Below are 24,445 nucleotides of genomic sequence, written 5' to 3'. Positions count from 1 at the left end.
ACAGAATCCTGTAAAGTCTGGGAACTGGCAGCACCAGGTACCTCTGGAACTGGGGTCAAGGCGGGTGCTAAAATAAACAGACTGAGGAGCACTTGTAGGAAATGCATTTGGGTCCCATGGATCTCTTCCTCCTCTACTCCATGCAGCCACCTGACTTCCTTTCCCTTTAGAAGGGGTGAGATGGTTTCTGGATTGGGGTGTGATTGCACACTGGAGGCTATGGGTACTAAAAAGAAGTGGAGAGGAAGTAACTCTTTATATCCTGAAGTCTGCCTTCCGAGACCACCTCGGCCTCCTCCTGACTGGATTCCTGGCACACTGGCAGCCAGACCTTTATTTTCCCAGTGGTTTGGAAGAATAGTGCTCTCTGGGAGCTGACCAGCTCAAGGAAGTGACCTCAGATACCTTGTCCAGGCTTACCCGGATCTCCCGGTGGTGAAGCTCACAGTTGACACATCCCTCCTGTGTGCTCAGAGTTCTAGTCAGCTTTTGCTGCCTCACCTGGCCCACTTACTATTATGGAAAACATACACACAAGTAAGGAGAAGGGCATAAGGAACCCCCCAGCACTCATCCAGCATCAACCATGACCACCTTGCGGGTGATCATGCTTCCTCTGTCACCCCACTCATTTCCCTCCTTTGACTGTTTTGAAGGAAAGCTGCAGCATCCTGTCCTTGTTTTGGTAAATTTTTCTGGTATGCACCTTAGAACGTAAGGATTTCCTTTTTTAAAACATAAGTGCAGGGGCTGGCCCGTGGCCGAGTGGTTAAGTTCGCATGCTCGGCTTTGGCGGCCCAGGATTTCACTGGTTTGGATCCTGGGCACAGACATGGCACCGCTCGTCAAGCCACGCTGAGGTGGCGTCCCACATAGCACCACCAGAGGCACTCACAACTAGAATACACAACTGTGTACTGGGGAGCTTTGGGGAGAAAAAGAAGAAGAAGAAGAAGAAGAAGAAGAAAAAAAAAAGATTGGCAACAATTGTTAGCTCAGGTGCCAATCTTTAAAAAAAAAAAAAAACATAAGCACAATTTGTTTCTTAATCATGAACAGACAGCCACCGGATTGCTGTAACTCTGAGCAAAGGTGCATTAGAGACTGAAGCACAAATCGAAAAAGTAGCTGAAACATACTACACTGGGAGAAAACAAAGAGCCACCAGTGATGCAGTTGGGTGAAAGAAGAGACATTGTGCATATTACAAAAACAGCTGTTCCACGGCTACATTTGGGCTGGCCACTCCATTAAAAAAACAATTCAGAGAACAAAAAAGAGCTCCCTTAGAAATTAAAACCATGATAGGGAAATGAAAAACCCATAGAAGGGTTAGAAGATAAAGCGATGGTGTCTCTAAAAGAAGAGCAAAAAGAAAAAAAGATGGAAAAAGTACAGGAGAAAAGGTAAGAAAATTGGAGGACCAGTCTGGAAAGCCCAATATCTGAATAATAGAGGTTCTTGAAAGAGAGAAAATGGAAATATAAAGGAGGAAATTAACAGTAAAATACTTCAAGAAAACTCCCTGTAACTGAAGGACGAGTGTTCAGATTTGAAAGTGCTCACAAAGTTTCCACCCGAGGCCACATCCCTCTGAGATTTTAGAACCTTGGAGATTAAGAAGAGACTGAAAATTTCCTGAAAGAAAAAGACCCATCACTTACAGAGCATCAGGAAGCAAAATGGCTTGAGGCTTCTTAACAGCAATGTCGGAAGCAAGAAAATAATGTACGATGCCTTCAAAATTGTGAAGGAGGATCTCCAATCATTTCTATACCAAGTATGGGGATGGAATATAGACATTTTCTAACTAAAAAAAATGTGCTTTCCATTCACGGTTTCTAAGGAGCTGCTGGAGAATGCACACCACCAAAGCAAGAGAAGAGACCAGCAAAGAGAGAAGGTGGGATGCAGGACACAGGAATTAACACAGGAGAGAGATGAAGGAAAACTCTTAGGACTGAAGGGAGATCCCAGGAGAACGGCTGTGCAGTAGACGAAGATGATGGGCAGTTGAGATCGGGCAGGGTCACTCAGGCTGTCATCACCAGCTCACCTGCTGCTGGTGTTCCATCTCTTTCACCTGAGGACTGACTACCTGGGGGAGGCTGGTCCAGATTCTTATCTGCACTTGGCTGTCTTGCTCATGTGCTGATGAAGCTCCTGCTCACCCCTCCTTGCCCTGCTAATTGGGCAGACAGAAGTGTTTTCATTGCCCAACCCTGAGAACCAGAGATAGGCTAAAGTAAATTTAGAAATAGAAAATACAGAGAAGCCTGCTCCTCCAACGATATTTCTGGTGGATGTCTAGTATTTGCATCTCCGCTGCCCAAGTGCCAGATGTTCCCACTGTGGTCATCTACCCACTTTTTCCAACTCATAGATGATCTCGCTTACTGACTTTCCCAGAAAGGGCTCTTGTCAGTTCTCTGGGACTATGACCAGACACTATGTTTAGCTTATTTCCTTCTGTGAGGCTTCATCTAGCAAAGGCAATGTTTTTACTGTTATTCCATATTGTGGGTAAATTTGTGTCCCCCTGAAAAATACATGTTGAAGTCCTAAGGTGTGAATGTGACCTTTTTTGGAAATAGGGTCTCTGTAGATGTAATCAAGTGAAGATGAGGTCATGCTGGATGAGGATTGGCCCTAATCCAATGACTGGCATCTTTATAAGAAGAGGGAAATTTGCAGACACGCAGAGCTGAGAATGCCATGTGAATACACAGAGACAGACACAGAGAGAGACACACACACAGAGGGCAGACAGCCGAATGAAGAGATTGGAGTTATGCTACCCTGAGCCAAGGAATGCCAAGGATTGCTGGCAGCCACCAGAAGCTGGAAGATGCAAGGAAGGATTCTTCTCTATAGCCTTTGATAAGAGCCTAGCCCAGGTGACACCTTTATTTTGGACTTCTAGCCTCCAGAACTGTGAGGCAGTGAATTTCTGTTGTTTAAACCACCAAGTTTGTGTTAGTTTTGCTTGGCAGCCCTAGAAAACTAGTATACACAACCACTTTTGACTTGTCAAAAGCACCTTTTCAAAACTAAACAATATCTTATTTAGTATGTATACGTAGTGGTAAAATCATAAAGAGAAGTAAAGGAACGCATAACAAAAGTCAAGACTGAGATGTCTGGGGAGAGGGAAAGGGATGTGACAGGGAGGGACACGTGGAGCTTCTCAGAGACTGGATGGGATTACATGGGTTTTCATCTTATTTTCTTTTAACCATGCAAACATGTTTTATCCACCCTTTTATGTGTATATGCATTTGACAATAAACTTAAAAAGAAAAAAGACTAAACCAAGCAAAACACGACCCTCAAAACAGAGTTAGGCCAGTTGCTTAATCTGGGAGAGATGATGCTGAATCATTTAAACCAAATGAAGGCATGGTGATAGGAGCCTTGGTGCCAAGGTGATCATTTAGCAAATCGGAGCCCCTTATGCTAATGGAGATGAATAATAAATACGAAATCTCAAAATGATAAATCATCAACCAAAGCTAAATTTACCATTAGGACCTAATGGGAGAGTCTCCTCAGGTATGCCAAGTTTTGAGAGCCTGGCCTCCAGCTAAATGGTGTTAGGTCATTCTCACGAGCCCTTTGTGGCCACCCTGTCTGACTCATTTCTTCTTCTGAATTCCTAGCAGAGGATGGCCCTGAGGCCATTTAGGTGGTCTGTATTCAGTACCGTTGAATCCCATAGAAACTCATTCAACCTCTCCATGTTCTTGGAGGTCAAGATTCATTTTGGTGCTAGTCTGCCTTTATTCCCCTCTACACCTGTAATCTTTTGTTTCTAACGGAGACAGCAGGCTTTAGACTCAGGCTATGAGCAGTAGCAGGATCTACTGAAACTTAATAATGTTTATTTTTGTTTTCCTTTTATTTATTTGTACAAGTTACCTAATATTAGAAGGATATTTGTCTTTTCCATTTATAATAATGATATAAAATTTCTTGAAGCCATTTTGAAAAAAGTCAATTTTAAGAAAAATGTTAAATAAATGGTATATAGGTGGTGTCCTGATCTGGAAATAGTCAAGAATAATGTCTTTGGGTTACTGAGGTTTAGAAAACTGTGATTATCTTATTAATTGTAGCAAAATGTGGGCCCTTATTGCTGCACGCTTTGTCTTGACCTGATGTTCCATCTTGTGGAATATCTTTCCATATGGTGTGTAGAAGGCCCTTATGGGCAGAGTCCCCAGCTCATCTTGCCTTGTGTCCCCCCACCCCACCTGGCACCACTTGAGTGTGTTAGTCACTAGTGACCCCTGGCTGAGGTGTTCCTCTTTCTCCAGTCTTGTTATCCTGCCTGGTACACACCGGCTCCCCTTAGTGCCTCAGGGATGGGTAGCATTGGGGGGATGCTGCCCAGCACTCAACAACAATCGAATGGGGAGGTTGATGGTCTCAGAAGATGCACAGATACTCCTTCAGTAAAAGAAGTGACCAGTGAGGGGTCAGTTCCCCCAGAGAGCCTGGTCCTCTGCTTGGTTCCTGGAGGGGGAACGACTTGGGTTCCAGAAGAAGGAGAGGTTTTTGCCTTCTGGGAGTCATATTCCATCACATTCTAGAGAAAATGATGAGGCACACATTCACGCAGCAGCGGGGAATGATTAAAAGAAGTATATAATATGGGGCCAGCCTTGTGGCATAGTGGTTAAGTTTGTGCACTCTGCTTCAGTTGCCGAGGGTTCGCAGGTTTGGATCCTGGGCGTGAACTTACGCACACTCATCAAGCCATGCAGTGGTGGTGTCCCACATACAAAATTGAAGAAGATGGGCACAGATGTTAACTCAGCGACCATCTTCCTCACCAATAAATAAATAAATAAATAAATGACTATTAAATACATATGAAGAATAATCATAAAAAATATAATGTTTAATTATATGGTATTGGTTTTGGATGCTGAAGGAATAATTCAGGAAAAGGAAGAGTGGTGAAGGCTAGTTAATGACTGACGGTTTTAGGGATCTGGCAGAAATTGAGATAAGCCTTAAAGACGCATAGGATTCTTTTCTGTCCCCTGGATGGCACAGCGTGCAAAGAGAGATCTGTTTTCGAATCCCATCTCCATCCCTCTCTAACTTAACCTTTCTGTGTGTGTTTTATCGTGGAGAAAATAATTACACCTACTTCATAGGGTTAATTTAGGGATTAACTAAGGTGATGTATGTAAAGAGCAGCATGCCACTAAGTGATCGATAGGTAGCTATCATTATTAATTAATCAACCATTCCATTTGTTTATACAGTAAAAATTTATTGCATGGTTATTATGTATCAGAGACTGCCAGGCTTCACGCCTAGTACCTTGAGTGCTGAGTTCCATGGTTTCCACTTACTTACAAGACACTTAGTAATAATAATAGCTGTGGTGTCCTGAGTGCCTATTTATGTGCCATGCTCTCTGCTGGGTGCTTCATTGCCGTATCATTTTTATTAATCTTATTAGTCTTTATCCTCATTTTACAAAAGCGAGAATAGAGGTGCAGAGTTCATGAAATTTGTCCAGGGTCTCATGGAAAACGTCAAGCCTAAACTTGATGTCACCTTAAACATCATTATGTCCCATGCTCAATGTGGCTTTCTCAAATGGGCTTTGTCTCTCAACTTCTCAATGAGGGGCACTACTGTTCTACTGGGTACCCATGTGTACTAGGCTGGCGACCTCTGTCTTCTCCATCAAGCCCCTATATCTGGTTACTCACTAGGGTCTTTAGTTCTAATGCGTCTTTTCCTCTCTGTTCCTCCTGTCTTAGCCAGGCCCCCATTGACCTGCACTTGTTAGTTGTTTTCAGCATTTGTTCCACTACCCTACGCATGAGAGGGGAGGTTTACACAATATGCTTTCATAGACTTCACCAGATTTTGATAAAACATTCCTAAGTTTTCCAAGAAGTCAAGCACGATAATTTGCTATTGCTGCAGTTGGTCAGCGGTAGAAGCTTAGAATGGGCTCACTGCAGTGGTTCAGGTAAGTAAGCTGCTGTGAATATAACCTTTCTTTCCTACCAGGGAAACCATGTTGGGAGAGGACTGTGCTTCACTCTGTTTTAAAGAGTCAAGCTTTCCTCTTTAACAAGAAGCGCTGGGACAATGGGATATCCACATGCAAAAGAATGATGTTGGACCCCTATCTCATATGATATCAAAAATTAACTAAGAATGGATCAGGGACCTAAATATAAGAGCTGAGACCATAGAACTCTTAGAAGAAAACATAGAGGTAAATCTTCATGAACTTGAACTTGGCCATGGATTCTTTGATATTACAACAAAAGCATGAGGAAGAAAAGAAAAAATAAAGTGGACTTCATCTAAATTAAGAAATTTTGTGCATCAAAGGACATTATCAAGTAAAAAAGACAGCCTACAGAAAGGGAAAAAATATTTTCAAATCATATATTTGATAAGGGTCTAGTATCCAGGATATACTTATAACTTATAAGTCTCATAACTCAACAACAAAAAGGCAAACAACAAATAGATATTTATCCACAGAAGATATAAAAACGGGTAACAAGCACACAAAAATATGCTCAGCATTATTAGTTATTAGGGAAATGCCAATCAAAACCACAATGAGATACTATTTCACATCTACTAGGATGGCTATAATAAAAAAAAATGAAAATAAGTGTGGCGAGGTTGAAGAGAAAATGGAACCCTCATACACTACTAATGAGACTGTAAAATCTTCAGCTGCTGTGGAAAACAGTTTAGCAGTTTCTCAAAAAGTTAAACTATCTTCCTCAAGCAAAAAAAGAGGAAGATTGGCAATGGATGTTAGCTCAGGGCCAGTCTTCCTCACCCAAAAAAAAAGTTAAATGTAGAATTACTATATAAGCTAGCAATTCCACTCCTAGGTATACACCCAAAAGAATTGAAAACAGATACTCCAAGTATATGTACACACATATTCATAGCATCACTATTCACAATAATCAAAAGGTGGAAACAACCCAAATGTCTTTCAGTGGACAGATGGATAAACAAATTGTGGTATATACATACAATGGAGTATTATTCAGCCATAAAAAGGAATGAAGTACTGGTACAAGCTATAATGTGGATGAACCTTGAAAATGTTATGCTATGTGAAATACCCAGATGTGTCTCACGTTGAATAGTCCTGTTTATATGATCTATCCAGAATAGGTAAACTGATAGAGAGAGAAAGCAGATTGGTGGGTGGCAGGAGCTGGGAGGAGAGGAGAATGGGGAATAATTGCTTAATGGGTACTGGGTTTCCTTACAGGAGCAATGAAAATGTTTTGGAACTAGATAGAGGTGGTGGTTGTACCACATTGTGAATGTACTAAGTACTGCTAAATTGCTCACTTTAAAATGTGAATTTTATCTCAATGAAGAAAAATCTACAAAAAAGGTAAAGCTTTCACATACTTTGTTGCTTTAATTATTTATAGTAATAGATGCTTAGTAGATAGCAGTGTTTCAGGAAACCATTATTGAGAAGCATCGGCTCTTACCATCTGCCAGGATGACTAGCTGGCTTCTGATTACACAGCCTCTCCTCTTTGCAGAGGGCAGGACCCCTAGGCCAGGGATTTCTAACTCAGATGGCTTCAGGGACCCAACCTGTTGGGATAAATGTTCGTGGTCAGCTGGTTGTAAGGCAGCAGGGAGCAGTGGCGTTAGATGGAACCAGGCTGGACCTGTGCTATCTAAAGTCATTTAAATTCAGACCAACGTCCCTGGGCTGATTCTTGCCCCATCTTCATCATTCTGCCATTCCTTTTAAGCCATCTGACAGATTAGTCTGTTTTCAAAAATCATCTTCAATATGCCATTCCGTTTCTAAAACAGCTATTTCCTGTAACAGAATGTAAACTTCGCTGCTTCCCCTTCCAGCATAGAGTGAGGCAGCTCAGCTGGATCCACACAGTATCATGAAACTGTTCTCCTCCTCCCCCTGCCCCTGCCAGTCCTCTGGGGTCTGGGGTGGCGGGACGGAACCCCACTGGATATGGAAGGATAGGGTTCCCTCCAAATCTTCCGTTTAAGGGCGGCTCAGAAAGAAATGGTCAGGAGCGGGCGGCCCCCTCTGTAGAAGGAACTGTGGGTTTCTTTAGAGTCACTTGCCCAGCAGTCTGGGTCCATATTTGTCTATCTCTGCCCGAGGAGAGGAGGAGAGAGGCACAGAAGAATCTGGAGAGATGGAGAAAGGTTTTTTTTTTTCAGTCTGCCCAAGCATTCAGAGGCCGGGACCCATTCAGGATGCTGGCAGCTCAGCGTGGGGGGTGTGTGTCAGAGGAGGCGGGGAGAGGGCGTGGAGGAAGGAGTCTCAGTCCATTAGATCTAGGGAGTGGCTGGCACTGTTTTATCTTGTGCTCTCAGGCCTATGGCTGCTTGTAATCCCTCTTTATGGCTGATTTTCTGAGAAGCACATAGGCCTAAGTCCTTCCAATATGTAACAGTTCAGTGGACATTTGTTGGGGGCAGCAGGAAAAGTCCAATTGTGCGACTTGAGGGACCTGCCTAAGGCAGTTACCCTAAAATCATTCCCTTTCCGTACCCTCCCCATTTGGGCTTGAACGGCAGAGAGTCTTTCTTCCTCCGCTGAAAACCTGTGTACTGAGCTCTGAATCCCGGGTGGTTCAGTGTCTGGCCCACCAGAGGTTATGCTGCCACTGGGCCTTTGCAACCGTCCCACTTGGGAACACGAAGGCTTGGCTTCCACACGTCCAAAGAGCTCGCTAGCTGCCCACTCCGGCAGAGTTCCTTGACTTAGCTTCCAGCACTTGAGTCAATTTGCAGTTTTGCTCTTTTGAGGGAGATTGGTTCCCACGAGGGCACACTTACTACTGGAACCGTCAAGTGGGTGAGGTAGCTGCCTCAGCTGCTGTCCTGGGAGAGCCAAGATGGCTCCCACGCTGTGGTGCTTTGGTGTTAGAATGTAGGAGGCAGGGCCCTGAGTATAACTAGTTCAGTGCACTAGCTCCTCCTGCCTGGGCCATGTTCACAGAGAGCAGCACGGGTGTTAACATGTGTGTCACTCTGACCCCTCCAACTTGTCAGCCATTTCTCAAAGGGTGGGCGTGAGTTCCTGGATTAAGGGGAAATCTCTGTGCCCAAAAGACATGCTTTCTTAAGAGCTTAAATAAAGTAACTTGGGAGAGGTTCATGGAAACTGTCCAGACACCATCTGAAACCTTGAAAATCCAACATGTACCTCCATTCCTTGTGATCTGAGGGTGGGTATAGCCCGGGGTGCCCTGGCAGAGAGAAAACCCAAGGAGCTGCTTCTCAGAAGGGTCAGCTGTGACCTCACAGCTCTTCTTTCATAGAGTGTGAATGGGCTGAATGGTGTAAAGACAACAGAGAAGGCTCTTGAGTCAGGCTGCCTGGGTTTCAGCCCTGGCTTATTAGTTGTGTGGCCTTGAAAATTTATCTAACAGTGCTGTATCTCTATTGGTGACCTCACCATGCCATGAGGTGGTAGTGACTTTTTCCCAGGAGAGAGTTTAAACATTTCACTACTGCTGGGAGACTATATCTATAACACACATTCCAGGAAAGTACGCTGTGCGGAAATGCCCTGGCTTCTGGTGGTTTTGGATCTAGTTGTTTCCTCATGTGTAAAACAGAGATGAGAGTACTATCTACCTCATAAAGTTGTTTTGAGGGTTAAAGATAATGCCTATAAAATACTTGGCACAAAAATTTATGCATCGTAGGTGTATGAGAACAATGGCTCCTACCATCAACCCGTGGTAGCCGCATGATGGAGCCTGCGGTTCAGGACTAGAGGATGGAAGGAGGGCTCTGTGTTTGGTGGTTTCCCTGTGATTAATGCAGACTCTCTGGTTTCTTCTCTATTCCTTTTGTTGCCCAGTATTGATCCTCCAAAAGGTGGAGAATGGAGATCTGAGCAACAAGATTCTGAAGATCACTGATTTTGGCCTGGCTCGGGAGTGGCACCGAACCACCAAGATGAGCGCGGCAGGGACATATGCTTGGATGGCACCTGAAGTCATTCGTGCCTCCATGTTTTCCAAAGGCAGCGACGTGTGGAGGTAAGGTCCAGAGCTGCAGGGTCAGTGTTCCCCAGGTCTGTCTTGGCTGCACACATACTTCAGGATTTGGAGAATTGAGGTTGGGAAAACATGGGTCCGAAGCATACCCCCAAAACTGCGGAGTCACAGGTTAGACCAACCGTCCCTCTAGTAAATGTCAGCCCACAAGGTCACAAGGACATGGATCTAAAAATCCTGTCCTCACTGATGGGAGGATCAGCATCTACAGAGTTTATATTCTCGTGACTGTGAGGCAGGAGCATCACCTTGTTATACAAAAGAAAGGACGATAGGTTATCATGCACTTTACTTAGCCTATGAAGCTGTTGCTTCCTGACGTGTTGTAAAAGGAGCTTGCATGTGTATGGTTATGCACGTGTGTACTTCAAATAACAACTTTATTGAAATATTATTCACATACCATGAAGTTGAGCCTTTAAAATGTATAAGTTAATGATTTTTAGTAAATTTACAAAGTTTTACAACAATCACCATTGTTATTAGTTTCCTAGGGCTGCTGTAAAAATTACCACAAGCCTGGTGGCTCAAAACAATAGAAATTTATAATCCGGAGGCCAGAAGTCTGAAATTGGTGCCAGCAGGGCCACACTCCCTCCAGAAACTCTAAGGGAGATTCTGTTCCAAATAAGGATTCTGGGTATTAGGACATGGACATATCTTTTTAGGGCCGCTGTTCAACCCACTACAATTACTATCTATTTCCAGAGTATTTGTGTCACCCAAAAAAGAAATCTGATACCTGTTTGCAGTCATTTCCCAATTCTCCCTATCCCTACCCCCTGGCAACCACTAATTTACTTTCTATCTGTATAGATTTGCTTCTTCTGGACATTTTGTACAAATGGAATCATACCGTAGGTGGTCTTTTCTGACTGATTTCTTTCATTTGGTAGAATATTTTCAAGGTTCATTCATGTTGTAGCATGTATCAGTACTCTATTCATTTTTATAGCTGAATAATATTCCATTGTATGGATATGCCACAATTTGTTTAGGCATTCATCAGTTGATGGACATTTGGGTTATTTCCATTTTTTGGCTATTATGAATAATGCTGCTATGGACATTTGTGTACAAGCTTTTGTGTGAACATATGTGTTCAGTTCTCTTGGGTATATACCTAGGAGTGTAATTGCCGGGTCATATGGTAATTCTGTTTAACTTTTGGAGGAGCTGCCAAATTGTTTTTTACCGTGGCTGCACCATTTTACATTCCCATTAGCAATATATGAGGGTTCCAGTTTCTCCACATCCCCTCAATACTTGTTATTGTCTGTCTTTTTGATTATAACCATCCTAGTAGATCAGAAGTGGTATCTCATTATGGTTTTGATTTGTATTTCCCTAATGATTAATTATGTTAAGCATCTTTTCATGTACTTATTGGCCATTTGTGTATCTTCTCTGGATAAATGTCTATTCAAATCCTTTGCAATTTTAAAACTTGGGTTATATGTCCTCTTATTTTTATGTTGAAAGAGTTCTTAATATATCCTGGATACAAATCCCTTATCAGACATGATTTGCAAATATTTTCTCCCATTCTGTGGGTTTTCTTTTCACTTTCTTGTTAGTGTCCTTTGAAACGCAAACATTTTTAATTTTGATGAAGTCCAATTTATTTTCCTTTGATTGCTTGTGCTTTTGGTGTTGTATCTAAGAAACCATTGTTTAATCCAAGGTCATGAAGACTTATACCTATTTTTCTTCTAAGAGTTTTATAATATTACCTCTTACATTTAGGTCTCTGTTCCATTTGACTTAATTTTTGTATGCAATGGGAGGTAGAGGACCAATCTCATTCTTTTGCATATGGCTATCTAGTTGTCCCAGCACCATTTGTTGAAAAGACTATTCTTTCCTCAGTGAATTGTCTTGTCACCCTTTTCAAAAAGCAATTTACCATAAATGTGAGGATTTATCTCTGGACTCTCAGTTTTACTCTGTTGATCTATGTGTCTATCTGTATGCCAGTATCACCTGTTTTAATTACTGTAGCTTTGTAGTAAGTTTTGAAATTAGGGAGTTTGGGTCCTCCAACTTCCTCCTTCTTTTTCAAGACTATTTGGCTATTTCGGGTCCCTTCATTTCCATGTGAATTTTAGGATCATTTTGTCAATTTCTGCAAAATAGCTGGGATTTTGACAGGAATTGTGTTAACTCTGTAGATCACTTTGGAGGGAGTATTGCCATCTTAACATTAAATCTTCTAATCCATGAACATGGGATATCTTTCTATTTGTTTAGGCCTCCTTTAATTTTCTTTCAATGATGTTTTGTAGCTTGCGTATATTTAATCTAATTTCACCACACATTAACTACAGGGTAAAGTTATCCTTTTCTGAAAATTTCTGACCAGATCTCGTTAGGTTGAGCTGTACACTGATATTCAACTGTTTTTGACCTACAAAAACAGCAGTTGAATATGCTTCAACCTAACACATTCATTGCTTGACCATAGGCTAATAAGATTAGTTAGTATATTAATTAAGCTAAGCTGCTATTACAAAGAGACATACAGATGTCATGGCTTAAATAAGGTAGAAGTGTATTTCTTTTTCAAGGAGTAGTCCAGCCAGTCCAGGCTGGTGGGGCAGCTGTGTCCTGTGAGATCATTCAGGAACTCAGATTCTTTCAGGGTGGTGTTCTTAGCTAAATGGTTCCATCAGAGTGACTGTTACTTCTGCATTATAGTCTGAAGAAAAGGGGAGAGAGAGCTTATCTACAGCAAGCAGCTTGTCTTTAATCTGGAGACAACCCAGAAGTTGTGCATATCTCCTTTGTGCACACCCCATTGTGTGGTTACGTGGGCACATTTGGCTGCAAAGGAAGCAGACAAATGTAGGCTTTAGCTGGGCTTACTATGGAAGAAGAATCTCTTCCATGGATTTGGGGGGACAATCAGCCACACTCAACTTTATCTTACCTTTCTTCATGGGAAACCATGACTTCTCAGTAACATGATTATTTTCTTCTTCCTGTATTCCTGCTAGCCTCTTCTCCCGGCCTGGCCTTGAAATCATTCAGCTTGTGTGGTCACACACTTTAAAGGTTTCTGCTGCTACGTTGATTTGGACAGAGTTGCCTCCAGTATCCAGGCACATTCTTAGTGGGAAAGGAAAGCTCAAATACCTAATGTAGGGTCTTCTCTGTCATGGTGACAGAAATGGCAGACAAGGAAGGGCAAGGCCATTGCAGGGGTTTGTCCATCATGAAAGGAACAAGGCAAGACCTTTCAGCTTTTACCCAGGATGTCCTTGTTCCAAGACTAACCTCCAGGTCTTACCCTTCGACCACAGGTCCTGAAAGCAGGCTTGAGGAGCCTCTTCAGTGAGAGGCATCTGATGAAGTTATTCTGCTCTCTGAAGGGGAGAGTTTGGAGGTAAACTCCAAATCAACAGCACTTTGGATGAGGTGTCTTGGGAATTGTCACATGGCCTGCTCTGCTGGTGGGTCTCTAGTTTAGAATTATTCCTGGGATTTAAGCCTCCTGACTCAGCTTGATTGATGAATGTGGTTTGAAAACATAATTCATCCTGCTCCCTCGCAGCTTTCTTAGCTTTCATGCTACAGCATTTCCTTGTGGGAGACAGTTTATGCAATCCACTAAATGGGCTGTTAATTCTACCCTCCTCAAGCCGAGTCGTCTAAGTGGCTCCAGATGATCTCGCACATTTACCAGAGGAAAACGTGTGTCCATTGCTACTTGTACAATACACATACACTGGTAACAGTATGTACCACCTACAAATGCTTAAGGGCCAGGCTCTCTGCTGAATGCTCTGTATCCTATCTCATTTGTTCCTCGCAAGAATCCCCAAAAGTAGATATCATTTCCATTTTACCGATGAGGTAACTGAGGCTCGATGGTTTAAGTCAGGTACCTAAGTTCACGCAGGTGGTAGAAGTAAAGCTGTTGTTACTACTGGATATGTGTCTCTTGAAACTCTGTGCTTGCAGCCGTATTACCTTCTGTATACTCTTGTTCTTGCCCTTTGGGCAGCTTTTTCCAGAATGATTGGCCCGCCATCCCTGAGACCCAGCAGGATATCCCAGAGAGGGCCAGAATGTGCCCAGGAACTCGGGACAAAGCTGGTTCCCCAGTTGACTTGTAATTCATTTACTTGTTCAAGAAATGTTTGTTGAATGCCTACTCTGTGCCAGGTACTGGGCTGAGCCTGAGTCCAACCCTCTCCCCTCCTGGAACTCATCCAGACCTCTGGGCCTCTGTTATTGCTGGGTGCCCAGTGCCAGCTGAGTTTGTCTTACTGCTCTTCAGAGGTAGTTCTCTGGCCTCCTCCACGTACTGTGATGGAGGCTAAGATGATAATGGCCCAGATCCTCTAGTAAGTTTCCCAATCTGCTTAGATTTTGGACCACCTCAAGAAGAGTAATTGACAAAATCTTTTCCTTTGGGCGTGCTGTGCAGGGAGAGGTGGTTACAGCCAGAGGCCATCGTCCTATAATGACTTCTCGCCTGTTGTGTGTGGGATGAAGTGGAGGCATTTTGTTAATCATTTTAAGTTTCTAATATTACAGAAGTAAAACATGTTCACTATAGAAAAAATTAGAAAATATAGATAAACAAGAAAAAAGGAAAAAGAAAATCACCTGCAACCCACCTCTAAAGATAATCTATATTGATATTTTGGTGCGTTTATTCCTGTTCACATGCTTATCTACCCATCCCTTAAAATGGGATTATTCTGTTTTATAAGCTGCTTTTTGAATATAATATAGCATTAGCATATTACCATGTCAATAAATATTTATGTCAATAATTATATTAATGTATATAGTAATATATATGTTAATAAATATATCATCATTTTGAACGAGGTCTGGTTAACAACAGCCAGAAGAAGAATTGTATGTTACTTTACAATTTACAAAGTGCTTTCACATATGGTAGTTCAATTGTCTTTGCCAAAGATTGTTAAACAGTCAGTGTTGTTCCTGGAATGTGAGGTCACAGCCAATTACCAAGTGCAGGAGCTTATTCAAGGGACAGCCTTTCCTTTCAGAGCATGCATCTTAGAGACAGTGTAGGTTCATAAGAAAAACAGCCCTGGTCCAGCTCAGGTGTGGAATTGCTGTGCCTTTGGTCAGGAAGTTTTGCTTTCCGCTCTGGTGCTTGTCCTCACTTTGAAAAATATAAAACACCCGTCCCCTACCCCTGACCCTACCAAATGTGGAGAGGATTGCCGCACCTCTGAGGTGGTTCCTTATCGACACAGGGTGCATTCCTGAAGGTTTGGGTTAGGCTGTGAGGACTCTTGGGAAATCACTGGCAGCACTTTGGGAGCTGGTGGTTCCCTGTCGGGGGAGGGACTCCAAGGCCAAGTTTTAACTGAGCTGGTACTTCCAGGCTGCTTGTAAATGATCTTGAAAGGACCTCTTGTCTTCTCTCAATCCTGGGAGGGCAACAAAGTTAAACCTGAGATAAATTCCGCGGACTTCTACTTCCCCACTCTCCCTGAGGCTCAGACCCATCTTACCTCTATTTCTCCCGTTCCCTTCTTGGCCTCTCTTCCTGCCAAGGGAATGCCAAGACTTCATTTATATCACCCACCTGCTGTTACAAAAGCAAAGAGGAACGATGGCAGGGGAAAACTTTGACTGGTCCAGTCATCCCCAGAAAGGCTTCTTTCCCTGGATGCTGGTGTCCCTTGGCACGGCTCTCACCACCACTGGGGACTCTCCCTACATCTCGGCAGACACTTTCCAAGGGGAAACACAGTTTGCTTACGCGCCATAGGTAGTGGTTTCTGGATGAGGAGTAGTTGTTGTTATTTATTCCTTGCAGCTACTCCGTGAGGTGGGGGTTGCTGTCTTGCTTGCACCGTTGAAGGAACCGAGATTTGGAGAGGTGAGCTTCCTCTCCCAGGGTCACACGGCTGTAAGTGGTAGTGTAGGCATTTACCTCAAGCCTGTCTACGTCTTTCTTGAGCAGCAGTTCTCCCATTTCTCTTAGTTGTAGAGCCCTTCAGACGGAATGGAATGGAATGCAGATGAACAAAGAAACAAGCCAGGTGAGAGCAGAGCTGCCCTCCTTGAAGCTGGGAGGGTAAGGTCTCTGGCTCCTCCATCTTCCCGATGGCCTGAGACATGTCCATGGGTCACCTACCACTCAGTGTGAAGACCATCAGGGATGGGATGCAAGGACACAAACAGGACACGTTTGGATCTTTGAAACACTCTACTGTCTTTCCAAGTAGTTAGGGCTGGGACACCAGCCATCTTTGCCTGGATGGAAGGAAGGGGTTCTTTGGGACCTGGGGGTTGCCCAAGAGCAGGCAGCTGAGGATGAGAGTCCTTCTAACATGGGAATCTAGTCAGCAGTGCTCAGAGTTCTGAGAGGTCACTTGGTAGAAGCTGCCCAGCATGACCACCATCTGGGTGAGTGCCAAACATGAAAGGTTTGGCAGGAAGTGTAGTCGTGCTGTTCTTGATGGTATTTAGGGCCTGCTCTAGGGACCCAGTGCAGTCTGCAGGACCATCTGACCGTGCGCTCATTCCCACACCCACCCACCAACTCACTCACCATAGGAGAGGCTACTGTGTACCAGAGCCTGGCCAGGCCCTGAGGATGCAAAGATTAAAAACATGCCCTTTAGGAGCCCCAATGGCTGGTAAACAAACAACTACAGTACATGGCATCCCAAAAAAGGGCTGAGTAACACCTGGGGGTGTCAGGGAGGGTTTCCTAAAGTGTCCAGCATTGTTCCCATCAGTCTCAGACTAAAGTCCAACTCCTTGTCTAGACAGGACTAGACCTGCAACTGTCCTACCAGGCTTTTTTTCTGTCAAGATGCATAAAGAAACTAATAGTATTTGGAGGGCTTACTGGGGTAAAGCCATTGTCCAGGGAGACTGGCAAGGCCACTATGAGGGCCTGTCTGTAGGGATCCTCCGGGATGCCCTGGCACATTGGTTGGGACGTTGCTCTTCTTTGGAGCCATGCCAGGCCACTTGGGATTCTTTGAGGGCAAGCCCATGCCTTTGTACACCCTGACCCCTGTCTCTGGAGCACTGGCGCCTCCTTCACTTAGTAGCCAAGGTCCAGCTATCTCCTGGCTCCGATCCTGGTCTGGATTAGGTGACCCTTCTTTGTGTCCTCATAGTATCTCTGTCATGACTCATCTCTCTGTATTCTAATTGATTATTTTCTGTTCCTCCTACTAATCTCCTTGTGGGTAAGATCTGTGTCTATGCTGTATCCTGGTGCCTGGCATTGAGCTTGATGCATAGTAAATCTTTAGTAGATGTTTAAAATGAATGAAGAAATAGTGGTGCATTTGAAACAGATCTGAAAGACGATTAGAGTTTATGAAACAGAGAAATGGTAGAAGGCATTCTAGAGAGAAAGAATTGGGCTTTGGTCTAGGGTCCACCATGACTTACTCCATGTATGCTCTTAATAACTGCTGCTAAACCTGTCTAAAACTTGCTTTCCTCATCTGCAAGATGATGGTAATACTTGCCTTGCAAGTTTGTGGTAGAGACTCAAGATAGCATTTGTAAATGTCTTAGCACCCTGCACATACAAGGTATCATGATAAAATAGATACTGGGTTTATTGTTGTTTTTTAATTAATACGACTTTTTGTTGATTGTAAACTACTGATAAGTGTTACAAAAGATTTGTGTTGACAATATAAGGAGAGCCACTCTTCCAGCTGTTCGTGGCCTTATGGTTTCTTGTCCTGCCTATTCCTGGAAGGAGTGAACGTTAGGTGATTTTGCCTGGTTCTGATGGTGAATTCATAGAAGAATTATTCTGCTAAGGTTTGTGCTCCCCATCCTCTGACTCACAGGACGGGTGGAAAGAAGTTCTTCATCTGGACTTGAAAGGGAGAGTGTGAACTCTGAAGCCCTCACAGCTGACACACCGCTTTGCTGTCCCGATGCAGGCCACCCATGTGAAACTTTTCCCTTTGAGTTAGACAGAGGTTTCTGTTAAGGACTCACTCACGCTGATCCAGCGCAGGAATCTATTCAACCCAGTGGGCATTTAAAGAAATCTTTTATAGGATAAAATCTGCTTGTTTTGAGTTCAGCTCTCTGCTTTTCTAAAGCTAAAAAATATATATCTGTGACTAAAGCTGAAGTTCTCTTAAAACAGAAAATATTTATTCCTGAGAGGCTGCCTCTTCTCACACTTTGTTATGTTAACAATAACAACAACAAAATAGCTGTGGCCATTGAGCACCGATTTAGAGGAGCTCATTTATTTCATGACAGCCTCGTGAGACTGCTAGTGTTATTTGCACTTTGCAGTTGAGGATTTTGAGGAACAAGAGTTTGAAACCAAGTGTGCCTGACTGCAGAGTTTTTGCTTTTAGCTAGTAGGCCTATGGTCTCCCTTTTATATTACGTTAGCGCATCTGTTTTGTTAGTTTCCCCACATGTTGGAGAAAGTGCTTGGCAAAGCCTCCTGAGCTGTGCCAGTGAAGTTGCACCCCTGGTTTATCCTGTGGCCTCTGTCTTCTTCTCTCCTTAGCTATGGGGTGCTGCTGTGGGAGCTCCTGACTGGGGAGGTACCCTTCCGAGGAATCGATGGCTTAGCAGTTGCTTATGGAGTGGCCATGAACAAGCTTGCCCTTCCCATTCCTTCTACATGCCCAGAACCTTTTGCCAAACTCATGGAAGGTAAGTGACCCCTGTCTGGAACAAAAGTGGAGACAGTTTACCTTCCTATCAGCACTTGATAGATTTTGGCCAGTTCCACAGGATCGGTTACTGAAAGAGGAGATGAAGTATTAGTCACTCAAGGAGGAATCCTGTGGGCAGTTGGAAGAGCTTCCCCAAGATGATGTCACCGGCCTGCTACATTGATGTCACAGATGTCCCTTCTGCCCATCTACAGTGACTGTAGAACTTAATAACTAAAGCCTGCTCTCCAGTACTTTAGTACATTATTATTTAATACAAAATTAGGAAGGTATTGCAGCTTTTATGTCAGGATCTCTGAGTGTCTTACATATAGAAATGAAGAACATCTGAGAAGAAAGGAACTCTAAAAGTCATCTAGTCAAACCCTATAATCGTGTAAGAGAGAAATCCAAAGCTGAGAGAGGTTAAGTGGACAGGTGGCCACTCCATTAGTTATTGGCTGATCTGAGAGTAGACAGACTTCACTTTTCTTGACTCCCACACCAGTGCTTTTTATCCTTGCCTTCTCATCAGCCCACTGAGTGGGGGAAGGGTAGCTCACTGTTTTTGGGAAGTTGAGGCCCAGTGTGTGGCTGCCTATTGTCAGGCCTGGAGTGATGTTGTAACCTGATGAATAGTGGTTGTCATGCTTCACACAGGAAACCTCTTGGGACTTGCTTGTCTTGTGCTGAGTCAGCACTCAGAAGTGGATGGGTGCAGAGCTGCTGCCTTTTATTTCCAATTTCACTCTTTATGACTGTGATGTTGGGCAGCTTGCTTTGCTTCCCGAGCCCTGGTTGGGGTTACCTAATTCCCAATCTCTGTTTCTGAAAGGAGAAATGAGACGTAGTTTTCTGGCAGATGAAGTCATGTAGTATCCTAAGTCATATGTTTGCCTCTGTTCATTCATGTTTTTTGTCTACTCACATGTTCCATGCAGATTGCTGGAACCCTGACCCCCATTCACGACCATCTTTTACGAATATCCTGGACCAGCTAACTACCATAGAGGAGTCTGGTTTCTTCGAAATGCCCAAAGACTCCTTCCACTGCCTGCAGGATGACTGGAAACATGAGATTCAGGAGATGTTTGACCAACTCAGGGCCAAAGAAAAGGTAAGAAAGAAAAGAAAGAGGCATGCATTGAATCAGTGGACCTTCTCCACTGGGGCCTCTGAATAGATTCTGACACGACCACCTTCCTGCTTGGTTTGCAATAACAGGGCAGCTCTTTCCTTCCCAGCTTTACATGGAGAGAGTTTTCTAGGCCTCAGGTGTGACCTGATATGATAGAGACTTTTTCTTTCTTTTTGGGATGTAGCAGGAGTAAGTAGGGAGAGTCATGAGTCCAAAGCTCTCCTTGTGGATTATCTACTTCATTGTCCAAACTGGAGGAAGAGCACCATTGGGCAGGTACCAGTAGGCTGTCTCACCCTGCCAGCTGAAATATAAGACGGTTCTAGAAAGGTTTCTTGGTTCTGCAATGAACTTCTAGAAGGGGGTTAACTTGATTTAGATGGATGCTTCAACATTGAGAACAGTTATCAGGACATCCTGCCAGTGTCTTTGGTATCAAAACCAGAAACAGCATATGGGCTAAAAATACCATGGGTCTGAAATCATTTGGCATTTTCACGTTTTTTGAAGAGCTCAAAGCCCAAACCAACTGGGGAGTTCAGAGACTCTTAGCCTATTAGAGATCTGACCTTTTGTTTTGGTGGCCATTCCCTAAATAGCCCCCTTGATGGCCCCTCTCTGTGCCCTTGGTGTGTGGTTAACAGTCATTATCCACCTGTGTCCATGCTGGTGAAGCTAATCAAAGCAGTTATGTTGCTTATACTGCAGGGGCAGGACTAAATCTAAGGGCTGCAGCCAGGGGCACAAGGCATGTCCATAGACAGACTTGGTTAATTTCTTTTTTCCCTTCTCACTCCCCACTATGGGAATTTGGGAAGCAGTATGATCATAATAGTAGCTAAAATTGGCTATGTCTCTATGGCTTCCAAGTTCTTTCACTTTAAAGGTCTCATGAGACTTTTTCGTCCTTTTTATCGAGGAGTCTTATGGCCCCTGCCACAAGCATGTAGACGGCATGTTACTGTCTTTTTCATCTCAGAGCTGAGGGTCAGTGACTTGTCTAAAGTCACCCAGCTTGTAAGTGGGGAAGCAGAATCTTGAACCTGGGTCTTCTGATGCCAAAACCATCTTCTTTCCAATGTCATTGATGTTTCCCTAAACAAATGACTTAAAACTCATTTCCAGAGCTGATTTGAAGAGATTAAACTCTTTTTATGCAACATAGCAATCCTAAACCCGGTACTGTTTGGCAAGTCAACGAGCATTCTGTAGGGGAATGGAGTGAGCTTATGATGATCCTTCAGGGACCCAGGAGGAGAGGGGTGGACCTGCACTGACCATTGAGCAGAACAATTAAAAGAGACTCTTCCTGTTACTAATTCTCTTCCAACTAGAAGAACCCCCAGAGTTGCTGGCCAAGTTTTAGATTGCTGAATCACTCAGTCTTGATTATCTTTCTTTTGATTGATGAAATTATAAGGGTACCAGCCAGTAAGAAAAATGAAAGTTGGATTTTGTCAGTTACTAGGAAAAGTTAAACCCATTCTCGTAAGAGCTGACATTTGTGGAGCATGCACTATGTGCCGTGCCCCGTTACTAGTAATTTATATGAATTCCTATGTAATCTTACATAAGATGATAATTGTCTTATATAACACAAGCCTGTGATGTCGGTGCTCTTAACTCCGTATCACATATGATGCCCATGCTAACTTGCCCAAGGACACAATTCAGGCAGTTTGTTCCAGAATCCTTGTTCTTAACCACCATGCTATGATGCCGCTCTATTATAAGGCTCGTAGTTGGGCAAGTGAGGGTAAGATGAATAACGAGCTTTCTCTCTGGAGAGATTCCTCTTAAATCATTAGATGTGGAAAATGTGATTTGCATACTGTGAAGTTGATCCCCAAATAGGTGTTTCACAAGAAGGGGATTTAGCTTGTTTGTGGATCTTCTAGGTATATGGCGCCATGGGGAAGTAGTCCATGGCTGTCCTGGTTGCCCATATGATTCAGCTCATTCTTCAGGTTGGCTCAACCTACTGCTTCTAGGTATTTGACGATGGGTTGGTCTCTGAGCTGGGGTTTGAGTTCCTTTAAAGGAAGGGGCTTAGACCTAAGCCATCCCTTAGACAAGAGCATGCAGGAGAGAGGACTTAGGAAGGCTGAAATTAGCTTGAACTTTTCAACTTTTCCATTTAACAGCAAAATCAACCAACCAGGAATAATTTTTCTGATTCTTCCATGTGTTTTTGTTCTCCTGATGGTGAAAGCAAAGTAACAGGACAGAGAAGCCAAAGATTTGGAGGGCACCCAACAGTTAATCTGTTTGGGGCTTATCTCATCAAAGGAGAAGTTCAAAAGTTCAAGCTCATCTCTCAGGCAATTACGATGAATCTATGTTCCCATAAAGAAGGATTACGTTTATAAAATTGTCTTCTCTCTCTTTCTTTCTATTTCTCATTCATTCATTCATTCATTGACTCAACAGTTATTCAGCAACTACTGAGCACCTACCATGTACCAGACAATTTTCAAGGTGCTAATCCTCTTCTCATTTCTCTCCTTTCTATCACTTTTATGATATTCTCTTTGGAATGGAGGACAAGTCAGATGAAAAGCTCCTAACATCAGAATATTTTATTCCCATCTCGTCTCTGTTCCTTCTGCTCTCTACCTGCTGCTCAGCTTTTTTTTCTAGCTCTAGGTTCCTTTTCTACAGTATTTTGTTTTAGTCCAGAATGACTTCTTATAGTGGAGCATTTCATTGAAAATAATAAGTTTCGACCATGGAAGTGTTGCTCTGGTTGCTTTATTGAAAAACCTTCCCACTTTTTAGACATGGTTCGGTCAGGTTATTGACATGAAAGCTTTTTTTTTTTAAAGATTGGCACCTGAGCTAACAACTATTGCCAATCTTCTTCTTCTTTTTTTTTCTTTTTCTCCCCAAATCCCCCCAGTACATAGTTGTATATTTCAGTTGTGGGTGGTCCTTCTAGTTGTGGTATGTGGGATGCCGCCTTAACATCGCCTAATGAGTGTGCCCAGGATCTGAACCGGCGAAACCCTGGGCCGCCAAAGTGGGGCACACGAACTTAACCACTTGGCCATGGGGCCGGCCCCCAGCCCCCGACGTGAAAGTTTCTTAAGTTCTGGTCCCCCTCTTCTGTCCTAGGCCCAGGGTAACCAGTGTTAACAGTTTAGATTCCAGATTTTAAATTTTTATATACATGCTTTGTTCTCTTTCCTGTTTTTTCTCCTGTTTCTTGATTCCCTATCTCCCCCACCTCTTCTCAGGAACTGTGTGCTGGGTTTATTTATAAATTCATGCGGAAGGAAGGGGAGACGGGGAAGAGGTTCTGCCCACCTAGTGTGGCAGTGGTTCTAGAGCAAGCGCCTGGCAAAGACTTCAGGAAATGTTCTCTCTTCTCTGCTGTGCTGTCACGATCCAGAGCAAGTGGTTGTCCTTTAAGATAAGATGAGAGTTCAGAACACATGGCTCAGTGGATTTGCTCACCAAGTGAACAAAGATTTAGATGACATGCATCACATACCTTTTGAACAGCCACCCTGGAAATATATGTATTTTTATTTGAATGTTAGGTGTTACCTAGGGGTGATTCATTTCCAGCGGGCACATTTTAAGCTATATCACATTACGTTGGCTCTGGTTTTTAAAAAAAATCCTTTATATAATAGAAAAAAATTAAAATAGAACCAAGTCTGTAAAATTTAAGTACATGATTATATTTTCTGCCCAGACCTCTATTTTTTGCCCAATCACAGGCAATTTTAATTGGTAATCAAGGAGAGCTGGGAACAATCAGCCCCTGTCTCCAGGGCTTACCCGTGGCTGCTCTAGCTATGTCCTCCATATGGCTGTTTTGAGCCTTCCTTTCAGGATGGTCAGGTGTTCATTTACCAGCTGACTATTGAGCCCCACATCTCCACTGAGGACTTGAAGTGCTGTCCAGGTTGCTGTGGGCACAGCCCTCTGGAGGCTCTCAGACCTCACCCCTCTGCACTGAGCACCCCACTCTTCTCCCTGATGGTTCTACTCACCCTGCAGGAGCTCCGCACCTGGGAGGAGGAGCTGACGCGGGCTGCACTCCAGCAGAAGAACCAGGAGGAGCTGCTGCGGCGACGGGAGCAGGAGCTGGCCGAGCGGGAGATTGACATCCTAGAACGGGAGCTCAACATCATCATCCACCAGCTGTGCCAGGAGAAGCCCCGGGTGAAGAAACGCAAGGGCAAGTTCCGGAAGAGCCGGCTGAAGCTCAAGGATGGAAACCGCATCAGCCTCCCTTCTGGTCAGTGGCCAGGGACCTTCTGGGAAGTGGAAGCAGGGCCAGGGGCTGGTGTGGAGGGGATCTGTTGGGGCCATAGACAAAGCTTGGAAACATGAGACCCAGGTTTGAAATGGGCCATTCTATTTGGTGGAATGACGGGCGTGCTGAAAAGCTCCCCCACTGCAGGGAAATGTTTGGGTGTGACTAAACAGAGAATATGAAGGGAAGACAAACCAGTGACGGACCTGACAGGCAAGCGTGGTCCAGGCTGCTGGATGCATGAGTGCTCACACAGGCACGTCTCACTTAAGTAAACCTAAAGCAAACCACTGATGGACCTGAC

General features: G+C 43.7%; 1 protein-coding gene across 4 annotated transcripts in view; it reads left to right on the top strand.

Moving 5' to 3' along the window:
- Window positions 1-24,445, top strand: part of MAP3K9 (mitogen-activated protein kinase kinase kinase 9) — a 76,935-nt gene that overhangs the window by 33,678 nt on the left and 18,812 nt on the right. For all 4 annotated transcript variants that reach the window (XM_046647475.1, XM_046647474.1, XM_046647476.1 and 1 more), the window contains exons 3-6: window positions 9,881-10,061; window positions 18,586-18,734; window positions 19,678-19,853; window positions 23,883-24,123. In XM_046647475.1, the coding sequence (XP_046503431.1) occupies window positions 9,881-10,061; window positions 18,586-18,734; window positions 19,678-19,853; window positions 23,883-24,123 (747 nt within the window). The remainder of the gene's footprint in view (window positions 1-9,880; window positions 10,062-18,585; window positions 18,735-19,677; window positions 19,854-23,882; window positions 24,124-24,445) is intronic.

The sequence above is a fragment of the Equus quagga genome, chromosome 20 (assembly GCF_021613505.1).
Source record: "Equus quagga isolate Etosha38 chromosome 20, UCLA_HA_Equagga_1.0, whole genome shotgun sequence".
In the NCBI taxonomy this organism is placed as follows: domain Eukaryota; kingdom Metazoa; phylum Chordata; class Mammalia; order Perissodactyla; family Equidae; genus Equus; species Equus quagga.
This window is presented reverse-complemented; position numbering and strand designations above follow the sequence as displayed.